The sequence below is a fragment of the Pteropus alecto genome, unplaced genomic scaffold, assembly GCF_000325575.1.
Source record: "Pteropus alecto unplaced genomic scaffold, ASM32557v1 scaffold115, whole genome shotgun sequence".
NCBI lineage: Eukaryota > Metazoa > Chordata > Mammalia > Chiroptera > Pteropodidae > Pteropus > Pteropus alecto.
Window position 1 is genome coordinate 1,936,922 of NW_006436814.1, and position 13,931 is coordinate 1,950,852.

Below are 13,931 nucleotides of genomic sequence, written 5' to 3' on the forward strand. Positions count from 1 at the left end.
GTGATCTGAGTGTTCTATCCCCCTATTGTGATAGCATCTGGCCTTCGGATGGTACGTTAGGTCAGAGGGTGGAGACCTCGCGGTTAGGTTTAGCGCCCTTGTAAAAGTGACCAGAGAGCTAGCTCGTCCCTCCTGCCATGTGAGGACGCAGTGAGAGGACGCTGTCTAGGAAGTGAGTTCTCACTAGACACCAAATCTGCCGGCACCACGGTCTTGGACTTCTGGCCTCTAGACGTGTGAGCAATAAATGTTCGTTGTTTATAGCACTCGGTTTATGGTAGTTTGTTTTAGTAACGCAAACAGACTAAGACAGAAACCTGCCGTGACTGAGACTGGAAGGGGAGTTTGTTAAAGATGTTAAAGGGAAGAGTGAGATTCGAGAGAGAGCAGTGGATCTTAGTTACATAATATGACAGGATTAATCTGGAAAGGGGATTAAAATTAAAAAAATTTTTGAATAGATGATATATTGACATGGCTGAAAATTCAAAGAGAACAAGTATAGAGAAAAGTCCCTCCAGCCACCTTCCACCAGCCATCCAGAGCCCATCAAAAATACTAGCAACGAAGGTACGAATTTCTAGGGATCACTCCACAAATATTCTATGCATATACAAGGAAATGCATATATACTTTTTTTTTTTTCCCCACCCTCTTTTTTTTACTCGAATGGTTGCATACTTTCTTGTATGGTACTGTTCCCATGGGATGTGATCAAACCGGTGGTGTTCATTCCAGCATCACGAGACTGGAATGGATGTGGCTTTCTAGCTCAATCTTAGTCTAAGTGCATAAATTTCCTAAGTTTTAGTGTATTGGAGAGTATCACAAAGGGTGTGGGGCCCTAGGAATCCCAGTAAACTAAGTCCCGGGCTTTATAGCTGGGAGTGGATTAATAGGATAGTATCGTGACGGAACAATAACACTGGGATTCAGGCTACCTTGTCAATTGGCTGTTGTGACAAAGAAGACCCTTTCTGTATTTGATGACTTTGTTTTATTTCTTTAATCTATTATTTATGTATTTATTTATTTATTTTAATTTTTTTTAGGTGAGGCAACCCTTGGTTGACCTCACAGATTGCAAGGACCTTGTCAGCTTACAATCCCTTATTTTTTATTTTTTACGCCTACAGCACCTAGTCTTCCTAGGTGGTCTCCCATCCAAGTACTAACCAGGACTGACCCTGCTTGGCTTCTGAGATCCGACAGGATCGGGCTTGTTCAGGGTGGCGTGGCCATAGACTGTATCTGATAACTTTGGAGGCCAACTTTGGTTGACTCTAGATTATAGGTATCTGTCTGTTGTACTTACCGTGTTGTCTAGGTCAAGTGTACATTTTGTTGTATGACTACAAAAATTGTGAGCTGGCGGCTGCGGACTGGTGGTCTCCGGGAGTGTACTTCCTCCGGCTTCTGGGTGTGTACCCTCTGTGGCTTCCAGGTTCATACTCCTGCAGCCTCAACCTGTTCTCCTTAACGTAGGAAATAAAATACTGGATTCACTTGAAAAGCGTCAGCCACATTAAGTGTGGAAGACTTAATGCAAATGCGTAACAGACAACAGTTCATAAGGTCAGTAAGTAGTAGTTCCACCTTCTACACAGAGCAGGTAACTCCATCTTCACATGGTCAATCCTAGCAAAGGAATTCGGTGTTCTGTTTAGTCAAGATAGAGGGGGCAAGTGACAGAAACTTCATCCACTTGCATCTACAGAGATAGTAAGACAAAATATCTAAACCTGTTCTTTCCCTGGGGCAGGTGAGAAAGATTAGAATCGGATGGGTGCAGTTCAAGTGGCTATCGAAGGGGGAGGATTTAATGCATCAGCAGGGTCCCAAGGAGTGCATGGGAATTCCCTATTTTTGTCTTTGAAGAACTCAGAAACAAGTGCCCAGAGACGCCCTGTATCATGCAGTGGTGAAACCAGGCCAGAAGCCAGACTGTAAGTGCTGTAATTCAAGTAAGCTTCTGGTTAATTTAAAGGCATGGTGGTTACGCCAGAAACTAACCCGTGCCCTTCTTCTGTTTCATTTTTTGAATTGCTGAGAAGCGACACTCAAATGTCTTATTTTTTTCTGAAAGTTACTAATACATTTAAAAAAAAATTTCCAACCTTCCACTGAGAACTCATTTTAGGCCATCTTTCCTTTGCTCACCTTAACTCTAAGAGTAATTATGTTTTTAACTGAAAACTTGTATTTCTTGTCTTTCTTAAGATACAGACTTATAAAGGTAAAATGGATTTAATATTTGTGTTCTATAATGTCTACAGCATTGCCTTCTGTCTACATACAGTGCCAATAATATTAGCAGAGGGTATGTAGCTAGTTGTGTGGAGTTATTAATTAGGAAATGAATGTATAAAGATGGGTTAGGGGTACTCAGTGAATTATCTTGTTTGCTGCCCTAAGGAGCCTAGATTTTGTTATGTAGGCAATATAAATCCATAAATGCAAAGATGTGGTAAGACTGGATTCGGGTTTTTAGTGGGAAAACTCAAGCTATAGGATGGTAGATAGTTTGGCATGTGGACTAGAGCAGTGGTTCCCAGTTCTAGGTGCACATAAGAACCACGGGGAGCTCTTGAAAAGACCACTCCCTGCCCCCTCTCCCCCCCCCGCCCCCACACACAGAAAACTGAGCAAAGACTTACACAGGACTTGAAGGACAAACTTCAGTGGCACGAGGTCTTCCAGTAGCGGGTATAAACAAGGATACAGAACGAAGAATTCCCATATTCTGCTCAAAGAAATCTTAATTTGAGCTTGGGAAAAAAACTTGGGCGACCGTGTCTGTGTGGTGGCCTTACAGAGCTGCCCCCAAGCGCAAACAGAAAACTGAGCAAAGACTTACACAGGACTTGAAGGACAAACTTCAGTGGCACGAGGTCTTCCAGTAGCGGGTATAAACAAGGATACAGAACGAAGAATTCCCATATTCTGCTCAAAGAAATCTTAATTTGAGCTTGGGAAAAAAACTTGGGCGACCGTGTCTGTGTGGTGGCCTTACAGAGCTGCCCCCAAGCGCAAATATTCCAGGGCTGCATGCAAAGGCAGCATAGAGCTGGCGCTGAGCTCTCTCTAACCTAACGTGACCTAGCCGGCTCTCCAGAACCCACAGCCTAAAGCCAGGCAGAGACAAGAATGCCGCCACAGGGCCAGGCGTGGATGGCAGGAGTGCCTGAGCCACACCCGCATGAGTAATTATCCCTTTGGATAACTAAGCTTTCCTTGACATTCACCTTGATCTCTGTATCCCGCTGAGTTAGCCTGTCCCTAAGGGAATGCCCTAGCAGTCTAGGTTGGGGGAAGGCACACAGAATTATATAGAAAGGCCTCCATTATTATTAAAAAATGTTCTACTATGCAAATCTCTTCCGTTTAAAACAAAACCCAAACAACAACAAAAACTTCTACCCAACACCCTCTCACTTTTACCCCACCCCTGCTAATACCTTATCGTTGTCTTTCTCTTCATAGCTAAGAAGCTTAATAAGAAAGGAGTTTGCTTCTGTTGATAACCTTCAGTCCGTTCATTCTTCAACATGCAGTTTGGAATTTCACTTCTATCTCCCAATCCTGTTTTCATTGTTTTTCCTGAGTTGTCTCTTCCTTTGTTTTCCATGATCTCACCTTTTGTTTTCATCTCTAACTTTTACTTCTCAACCCCTTTTGAGACAACTATCCCTCTATTTGGCTTGTTAATGTACACCAGGGTTTTTTCTCCATCCCTCTTTTCACTTTACACCTATTTCTGGGAAATCTCATCCATACCCATATCTAGAGCTCAACCTTGAAAAAAATGTTAAAGTCTATAAACAACTCTTAGGCCAAAGGGTAAATTTTAGGCCAGTGAAATTGAAAACTTTTAGAACATAAATGTAATAGGAATGAGATAGGAAAATGGAAATAACATCAGAATCTATGCAAAACAACCAAATCAAAACTCATTAAATGCTTGTGTCAAGAGGATTAAAGGCATAAAAATGAATAGAACATTCAGCTCAAAAACCTAGGGAAAAACGGTAAACGGAGAGAAAGCAGAAGGGAGGAATTAGCGAAGATAAAAACACAATGGGGCTGGAAAATGCAAACAGTAGGAACTGATAAAATGAAACACTGGTTCTTTGTAGGTTAAAAAAGATAAACCACTGGCATTTTTTTGGGCGGCAAAAGCATGACTTGGGGGAAAATAATCATCAAAATAGAGGAAATTTCAACATATCCTGAGAGTATTTTGTACAACTCCATACAAGCAAATTTAGCGAAAAAGGGCTACTTTCTAGTAAAATAAAATTTGTCAAAACTTATTCCAGTCTTGTGTGCCTGGATTGGGACACAATATTGTTGAGATGGCGATACTCCCCAAGTTGATTAACAGATTCAACACAATTCCTACCAAATCTGTTACCTTCCCTGCCCCCTCAATAATTGGCAAGACGATCCTAAAATTCGGATGGAATTGCAAGGGACCTAGAATAGGCAAAAACAATCTTGAAAAATAATGAAGTTGAACTCACAGTTCCTGATTTCAAAGTTTACTACAGAGCTCATAAGTAATCCAGACTCTGGGATACTGGCTTAATGGCATAAGACTAGACTTGTAGATCAATGGAACACAGTTGAGAGTCTAGAAGTAAACCCTTACATTTATGGTCAGTTGATCTTCAACAAAGTTGGTAAGTCAATTTCATGGAGAAAGAATGGTCTTTTCAGCAAAGAGTGCTGGGAAAACTGGATGAATGAAATTAGACCCCTACTGCATGCCATATACAAAAATTAACTAAAAATACATAAAAGACCTAAAAATTAACTAAAAATACATAAAAGACCTAAATGTAGGAGCTAAAGTATAAAACACTTAGAAGAAAACACAGTGGTAAATCTTATTGACCAAAGATTAGGCAGAGGTTTCTTAGATATGACACCTAATGCACAAGCAACCAAAGGAAAAGAAAAATTGGATAAATTGGACTTCATCAAAATTAAAAACTTTTGTGGTTCATTGGACACCTAAGAAAATAAAACAGGGGCAGAATGGGACAAAATATTTGCAAACCATATATTTAATAAGGGTCCAGCATCTAGAATATATAAAGAACTCCTACAATTCAGTAATAAAAATACAAATAACCCAATTAAAAAGTGGGCAAAGGATATGAATAGACATTTCTCCAAAGAACACATTTAATGGCCAATGTGCACATGAATATATGCCAAACATTATTAGTTGTTTGGGAAATGCAGATCAAAACCCACAATGAAATACCACTTCAGATCTACTAGGATGGCTATAATTTTAAAAATGTAAAATAATGTGAAGATGTGGAGAAATTAGAACCTTCATACCCTGCTGGTGGGCATGTAAAATGGTGTGGCCACTTGAGAAAACGGTTTTGTAGTTCCTCAAAAAGTTAAACTTTTGAGTTAACAGCAGTTTCATTCCTAGGGATATAAAATTAAAATATGTTCACACAAAACTTGTATATGAATGTTTATAGCAGATCTGAGAGGAAATATCATGGGATCGTCTTTATACTTAAGAGGCATTTGACAGAATCCGGCACACATTCATAATTTTAGAGACTCAATGTGTTAGAGTCCCCACTGAAACAGAGCCAATAAGACACACAGTAGTCCCCTCTTACCCACAGTTTCGCTTTCTGTGGTTTCAGTTACCTGTGGCCCGAATCCAGGTCTGAAGCTATTAACCTGAAAATTCCAGAAATAAACAATTCATAAGTTTTAAATACTCCTCCGAGTAGCATGATGATATCTCATGTCGTCCCATCACCCAGGATGCGAATCATCTTCGTTCAGCATGTTCACCTCACTCTATCTCATCAGAAAGGCACTGCATCCTCTCGCATTATCACAAGAAGAAGGATGGGTACAGCGCAGTGAGGTATTTTGAGACAGACCACATTCATGTCACTTTATTATAATGTATTATTACTGTTCTATTTACTACTATTGTTGTTAATCTTTTACTGTGCCTAATTTATAAATTAAACTTTATCATAGGTTATCATGTATTAACAAAAAACATCGTATATATAGAGCTTGGTACTGTCTGTGGTTTTAAGTATCCACTGAGGGTCTTGGAACATACTAACTGTGGATAAGGAAGGCCTACTGTGTATAGATAGATAGGTAGGTAGGTAGGTAAATAGATGGATAGATAGATAGATAGATAGATAGATAGATAGATAGATAGGTAGATAGATAGATGGAGATATAGATAGACATAGACAGGTAGGAGATTTATTATAGGAATTAACGCATGTAATTATGGAGACCAAGAAGCCCCACGATCTGCCCGGGCTGTAATTCAGTCTGAGTCTGAAGGCCTGAGAACCAGGGGCACTGATGTTCAAGGGCGGAAGGTGGATGTCTCAGCTGGAGTGGTGGAGAGGGCTAATTCGCCCTTCCTCGAGCTATTTTTTTCTACTCAGGGCCCCAGCAGCTTGGATGCTGCCCACCTACCCGCATTGGTGGAGGTGACGTTCACTCAGTCTGCCGATTCAAATGCCAATCTCTTCTGGAGACACCCTCACAGACACATGCAGGAATACCGTTCACCAGCTTTTCCACGCATCTCCCTCCTCTCGTCCAGGATCCAGCCTAACCCTGTGCTGCATTTCATTGCCCTGTCTCTCGTCCTCCAGTTGGTGGCAGTTCCTCAGGCTCTGCCTTTCATGACCTGGTATCTGCTGAAAAGTCCTGCTCAGTGGATTTGTAGCATGCCCCTCATTTCGGGTTTGTTGAATGTTTTCTCCTGCGCAGACCGAGGTCATGCACTTTTGGCAAGACTGTCACGGAAGCGATTTTGTATTCTTGTCAGAGCATCGTGTGGCGGGTACCTGGTGCCGATGTGTCTCGTTCGTTGCTGGTGATTACTGTGCTCACTTGGTTAAGCCACGTCTGCCAGCTCTCCCCACTATATAAGTCATTGTTTTTCCCTTTGTAATTAGTAAATGTCTTAGGGGGATACTTCAAGACTATGCAAATATCCTATTTCTCCTCAAACTTTGCCCACTAATTTTAGCGTGATTGATTGATTTACCCATAACAGCGATTACTGTAATGTTTGCCAAATGGTGTTTCAGTGTTGTTTTGAGAAGGAAACTCCAGGATAGCGAGCGAGCTTTTTGTCTGGGCAATAAGCAGCCATTTGGCAATGTTGCATTTGGAATTATTTAGACCTTTCACAAGAATGAAACATTTTTTAGTCAATTTAGTAAATATTTATTAAACCCTTGTTAAAACCAAAACATCTATGAGAAATATGCAACAGGCAGAGTGGTTCTGGTCTGCTCTGAGTCTCCTCTGCCGCTGCTTTTCACCTCCGATCACCCCATGCCTCGATCTGAGGTGTTATTGCGAAGAATGCGGAGAGACAGAAGCTCAGGGCCTTCGATTTCGTGCCACGCTAGTGTTACGTTCCTAGAGGGGGAGCTGAGTGACTTCTCCATATTTTTAAAATGGGGATTCTCATACGGACCGACGTGAGAATTAAACGGGTTAATATATGTGAAAGTAGTTTTTTAATTGAAAGACATTTTAAACTATGAAGTGTTCTACACATTCATTCATTATTCAACAAGTACTTATTGAGTCTTTATTATGTGTGAGCTCCTTCTAAGTGTCAGGCTATAGCAGTGAAAGACCTCTGTCCTCATGGAGCTTATATTTTAGAAGGAAGAGACAGAAGAATACAATTCCAGATAGTAATAAGTGCTATAAAGTTAAAAAACAAAACAAAACAAAACAAAAAACCCAGGATGATGTAATAAAATGTGCTATGAAGAAAATAATAGGGTGATGTATTAGAGGATGGGGGGCTGGTTAGGTGGGCTGAAACAGCTTAGACATTCTGGTCAGGGAGGGTGTCTCTGAAGGTGATGTTTGAGTCAAGGTCCATAGGAGTCAGCCGTGTGCAAAACTGGGGGAGAGCCAGTCGTAAGGTCTCATGCAGGGCAGGGCTTGGGCCTGTTGGGGAGAAGCAGAGAGGATGGCGTAGCTGTGATGTGTGCGGTAGGGGCGTGGTGTGAGATCACATCGGAAAGGTTGGCCGAGGACAAACCATGCAGAGCCTTAAGGGCCAAGGAAAGGAGTTTGGGTTATCTGTGCAATGGGAAGCCACTGGAGGGTTTTAAGCAGGGGAACCACGTGATGAGATTTTTGTTTTTAAAGGGATCGTTCTGGCTGCTGTGAGGATGGAGCGAGGCGGTTGGTAAGAGCAGAGACAGACGGACTCGCGAGGGCTGTCGCAGGGGTCCTGGCAAGAGCGACCGGTGGTCAGAGAGAGGAGGTGAGGTATAGTTGGGGGCTGAATGGCGTCCCCCAAAAGCCATGTCCCTAACTCCCGGAACCTCAGAATATAACCTTATTTGGAGATACAAAGGCTTTAAAGTGGTGATTAAGTCAAAATGAGGCTGTTAGGGTGTCCTTACTGAAAGAAGAGATTTGGACCCCTGGAGAGACGCCAGGATGGGTGTGCGCACGGAAAGACCCAGCGATGGCACCTGTCACCGTGGTGGCCGTCCCCACGCCTAGGAGAGGGGCTTCAGAAGAAACCAGCCCTGCTGACACCTTGATCCTGGACTTCTAGCCTCCAGAACTATGAGAAAATAAGTTTCTATTGAAGCCACTGTCTGTGCCTGTCATTGCCGGAAGCTAGCGCATCTTTGTACTGACGTGTGTGTGCGCTTCCTCCCGCCTGGCTGTGCATCCCATGGTTAGACTAAGAACTTTGTTTAATTCACGTCACCGCAGTGCCCGGATCATAGCAGGTGTAACAGTAAAGATGCTATTAAATCATTTGCTTATTGCTCCAGTATTTAATATTTTAGAGTTTTTTTCCTGTGATACACAAAGATCCAGAGTTCTTCATTTGAGGGCTGCAGACTCCAGCACACAGGACGATATAAGAGATAATAATATTTCAAGTTAGAACCAGAAGGCTTTTGGAAAACATATTTTAGCAGTGGAAAAATGACCCTCACTTGATTAGAGGGATCTTTGGGAAAAAGAGGCTTTTTTTTTTTTAACAGAGTAGTTCTTCGAGTAAGGAGATTTATCCATTATTTCACCTTCATTTCAAGGCTCTGCCAAAATCTGGCTAATCTGTGAAAACTGCCTTCCACAAGGCCCAGGTTTTCACTTTGTCATCTGCTGTACTGTAAATGGTAGGCTGGCATGTAGTTGTGTTCAATATTTATTAAATAAATGAAAATTGTTTCAAATCATGCTTTGCTCCTTCTTAGAAATCTTTGAATTGCGTTTAACGTTCTCTTATACTTTGCCAAATAAAGTAAATTGTTTTGCCCATCTTTTCTGCCTTAGGATTGCATCAATTGTCTTGAATCAGGTCTCCGCTTTCAGACATTTTTTGACTTTAGACGTACAGCCTAGCTCAATGGCACCGGCTCCCCCTTGTGTCAGGAACATGACACTACACCCACTGAATGCCAGCTGCCAAGTCCAGCCTGACGCCGGTCAAACATTTTAAGTGATCCAGATGCTGTATGTAAATCGAGTGGTGACGTCACTGTTGTGGAGCCTTATTATGACTCCTTTGTTCTAAAATGACTATGCCTCCGTGTTTACTACTGTCTACTCTCTATAGTGCAAGTACAGAAACAAATTCTTGGCATTTCGTATTTAGGGTTAGTTCGTAGTTCTTACCAAAAATTAATGGCCTGACCTTTTTCTGGCTCTGTTTTTTCTTGCCCTACCCTTTTTTTTCCTGAGCTCACCTTAGGTTTCCTCCGGAATGGCCAGGTTCCCAGCTCCCTTGTCCTTGGCGTGAGAAGCCCAGTGAGAGGACCTGCTGGGCCGTTCGGTCCTCCGAGTGCCCCGGCCCTGTACGTCAGCTCAGGGGCGAACAGGAGGAGCTCTGTGGTTTTGTTCCCGTCATACTTTCCCTTTTCTCTCCACTCAGGGACTCTATTCAGGAACTTGGGCGGCCTCTTGAAATACATGCACCTTATTCCATCACCTTCTGAAGAAAGAACCCATTTGAGAAGAAGGGGCTTTCGTACTTAAACATCAGCCCTCTTCTTCTGCCTCTGCCCTCGCATTGTCCTCCTCCCAGTCACCCTCTGCGTGGCCTCTACTGGGCAGCGCAGGCAGCCAGTCGCCACGGAGAGGCACCTGCCTGGCAAGCCGCCTTCTTGGGCCAGAGGGCACTCCGGCCACCCTTCCGGGGACTGCTACTCACCTGCAGAGAGCCCGCGCCCAGCGCTCAGTGAGCGTCAGTCACGAAACCCGGCCGTCGCCCCGCAGTGGCGGGAACGGCTCTCAGCGCTGCCATCCGCGGCGCCCGTCGGGGCGGAAAGGCTTCGTCGTCCACGCTCTTCTTACTTCCTTCGAGGAGCGGTAGGCGGCGCCCGGCCTCACCTCACCTTGCGCCTCGTGATGTTTTACGCCTTTCCAGTGTTGCCAGGTTTTCAGTTTTAAAGTGCTGAGTAAAATATGTTGTAACTACATTTTACCATGAAACTGAAGGTTAAGATATCCTGAATGATCACCTTTTCAAACCAAAATGATAAAAATAGTGTAACACAAAAGAGCAAATTGTTTTATAAATAGTTTAAATGAGGCCGGGTTGCTGTAATTTTTATTGCTTTAGTTTTAATTGCTGCGGATGAAATGTGCTTATCTTGTTTTTTAAATAAAAACTTTTTAAAAAACTTCAAACTTACAAATAGTGGTGTACCGAACCGTTACGTACTTTCACCTAGATTCACCGATTATTAACATTTGCCACATATGTTTTTGCTTCCATGTGCTCACTCTGTATATATTTATGCATTATTATGATTTTCATTTTGCTGGATTATTTGAGAGTCAGTTGTAGATATCGTGACCTTTTCCCTGAAATAGTCCAAAGTGTATCTTCTGAGAACAATAATGTTCTTTTACATAAGCCACAGGTTTTTTTTTTTGCGTGCGCGCGCGTGTGTATTTAAAAATCATCGTAGAATCAGAGCACTGGGGGAGAACTTTGGGAGGTCCTTTGGCTCATTCTCCTGCTTCTGGCAGGTAAAATCTTAGACAGCACAAAATTGATATATTCCCAGCGTGATAAACACAGATTCCTACAGGGACCAGGCCTGTAATCTAAATGTGCGAATCATAAGTCTAGAACATTCTCATGGCATGTATGTATGCACCACCTGATCAGATAAACAAACCAACACTGTGTTCAACAAAACCTCATATGAGGGCCACATGTGTCCCTTGGTCATTGGTTTGTGACCCCCTGGAACTTTCTTCAGCGCTCCCGTGGGGTGGAATCGCTGTAGCTTTCTTTAGAAGCCCCTCGTTATGGTCAAGAAGTTCTCCTTTAAGGCTAAATGCTCCGCCGTGGTTTATGTGAGTCTGCAGCGTGCCGTGGTTGAGTACCGGTTCCGGCCTGCGTGCGTTCGAATCCCATTTCTACCATTTACTAGGATCTTGGGGAAATTACCTAACTTTTTTATGATTCAATTTTCTTCATGTGTGAAATAATAGTATCTACCACACAGCTATTGTGAGGAGTAAATGGAAATGAATATTTAAAGCATTTTAAAACACAGCCTGGCAGACATAATAAAAACCTTGGTATCACTGTATTAATATTAACCTGGCCACTTGGAGATATTTTTCTTCACATCCAGACAGATCATGATTGCGGTATAAGGGATCTGAGATGTGAGGACTATTCATTCTAGAAGTCTTAGAGGAGATGTCCCTTCCGAAACCAGAAAGCTAGTTAATCTACTTTTGTCACTGTCAGAGACTTATTTCTATTCTCATCCCGATCTTCTAATTATTTCTCTGTCAGACTTCTCCACAGCTCCCGAGATTTCCCTTGTCTCGAGAAAGTTGTTGCTTAATATATCGGCTATCAGTAAATCTTGGCAAGTTATTTAACGATTTTGGGATTTAGTTTCCTCATCTGTAAATGGAGATAATAGAAGCGCCCCTCTCCTGGGGTGGTTGTGAGGACTAAATGAGTTGCTGTATGTACTGTGCCAGAACAGTGCCTGGGCAGCTGACGCGGGATGGGGCGAACCCCCGAGTGGGGACTCAAGTCCTGCTGCTGAGAGAGAACGGGCGAGGGTCCTTGACTGCGCGCAGGAAAGGATTCAAGTGCACGCCTGAGTGAGAGACAGACGTTTATTAGAGAAGGGATAATACTGCACAGACTGACCGTGATCTTTCCTCAGAGGCAGAGAATGAGAGAGGCAGAGAGAGAGACCCCGAGTGTTTGGGGAATTCAGTTTATGTGTCATTCTTAGTTTCTGTGAATTACAGTTTAAAGACTTTGTTTACCTGTTTTCCTTTGATGGTTTGGGTATGCGGGATGAAAGGTTTGGGTATGCAGCGTGAAGGGTATGCTAGCAATGTCAGCCTTTGTTCTATAGGTTCCCCGCCGTTTGGCCTTAGGGAATGATGGTTGGGTTTGTTTTGTGTAGGGTGGGACTTACAGACTCGGTTTTCCTGTTAGTCTGGCTAAATGGTTTGTTAGCAATAAAAAAATCCTTTGTTCTGGCCGCACGTTGCGGGCTCCGGATACAGCTCGGTCTAACATCCAGTTCTCTTGCCTACATCATACCTGGCAGCCATTAGTTAGGATGTGTGTTCTCTCTCAGTAGTCATAGCCCTCAGTTGTGTATTCTCTACTTGTGATCCAAGTGTTCTTGCCACCAGCACTCTTTGGGGGGAGGGGAGTTCTCGTCCTCTTTCCTCTGCAAGTCCTGTTATTAAGATCGCCAGTGGTCCTTGTGTCCAAATCTAAGATACTTCTTATCTCTTAGTCTTCTGTACTGTTTTTAACAGTAGAGATATCTTGCAACCCGGGTCACAGGGCAGGGGACAGTTAAGGGAGTTATGGAGGAAGAGAGGGGGCTGGAGATAGGGGAAGGAAGAAGGGGGTGAGAGAGACTCGGACTGATTGATTGGTAGAGAACTAGTTAGTGATGGCAGGATTTGGAGCGGGGTTAGGCATGGAGCGGTTGAGTAGGAATGGAATTGGCGGTTATACATAATTTGGAAGAAGTATGGTGATAGCAAAAGGGGGCTGAGATGGAGAATGGCTGGAGGTGCTAAGGCACCTCTTGGAAATTTTTTCTGACACTTCAGGCCATGCTTTTAAGTACTCTGCCTTAAATGTAAACTTTGCCATAGACCCCTGGGTAGGCGTTATCAATCCCATTTTACAGATGCAGAAGCCGAGGTTCAAAGGAGTTAAACACTTAAAGTTAGTTAGAAGTGGCTGACATGTCTTTTTCTTACTCTGCCCTCCTTTCTTTTCTTTTTCTAAACTTTTCTATTTGGGCCCACGCAGGGCTCGCGTTTGCTGGTCAATGCAAATGTTTCTTTCTGTTCTCTTTGCTTCCCTGGTCTGCCTTTCGTTTCCCCAGAAAAGATCTTTGATCCTCACAAGACAATATTTATCGAATGACTTCGTTTGCTATGCGGCGTCTGCACTGAAATAATTTAGAGAAACGTAGCACTTGCCTTTTCAGAGTTTATATTCTAAAACTATTAATTGCTTTTCCCCCAGAGAGATCGGCACAATCGTCAGGTCATTAGGATGCTGCCCTAATGAAGGAGAGCTACACGATCTGATTGCAGAGGTAAGTAGGACCTAGAAGGTTCCGTTCAGCAGACTCGCTGCGACTCCAGCTCCTTGGAATAAAAAAACAACAAAATCCTTAAAGTAAAAATGCCCTAACCTACTGAAGAAGCTCAGTGAAAACATTAGGATAGCTATGCGAATTATCCAACCAGCAGGATCTGAAAGAATATCAGATCTTAAGGAAATAGCCATGACCAAGCAATGCAGTGGATCATGTGAGACCCCACTTTGATATTATACTCTCTAAAATTAGTTGAAGAAAGGCCAGTAGGCGTAGGAGACTAATTCTGTGCAG

At 42.9% G+C, this 13,931-nt stretch overlaps 1 protein-coding gene and 1 pseudogene across 1 annotated transcript in view; one reads left to right on the forward strand and one right to left on the reverse strand.

The window, feature by feature from the left end:
- EFCAB2 (EF-hand calcium binding domain 2) overlaps positions 1 to 13,931 on the forward strand; it is an 81,776-nt gene that overhangs the window by 46,745 nt on the left and 21,100 nt on the right. Inside the window, exon 4 of the mRNA XM_015591267.2 lies at positions 13,562 to 13,634. Within this exon, the coding sequence (XP_015446753.1) occupies positions 13,562 to 13,634 (73 nt within the window). The remainder of the gene's footprint in view (positions 1 to 13,561; positions 13,635 to 13,931) is intronic.
- Positions 1,128 to 1,246, reverse strand: LOC112481751 (annotated as a pseudogene).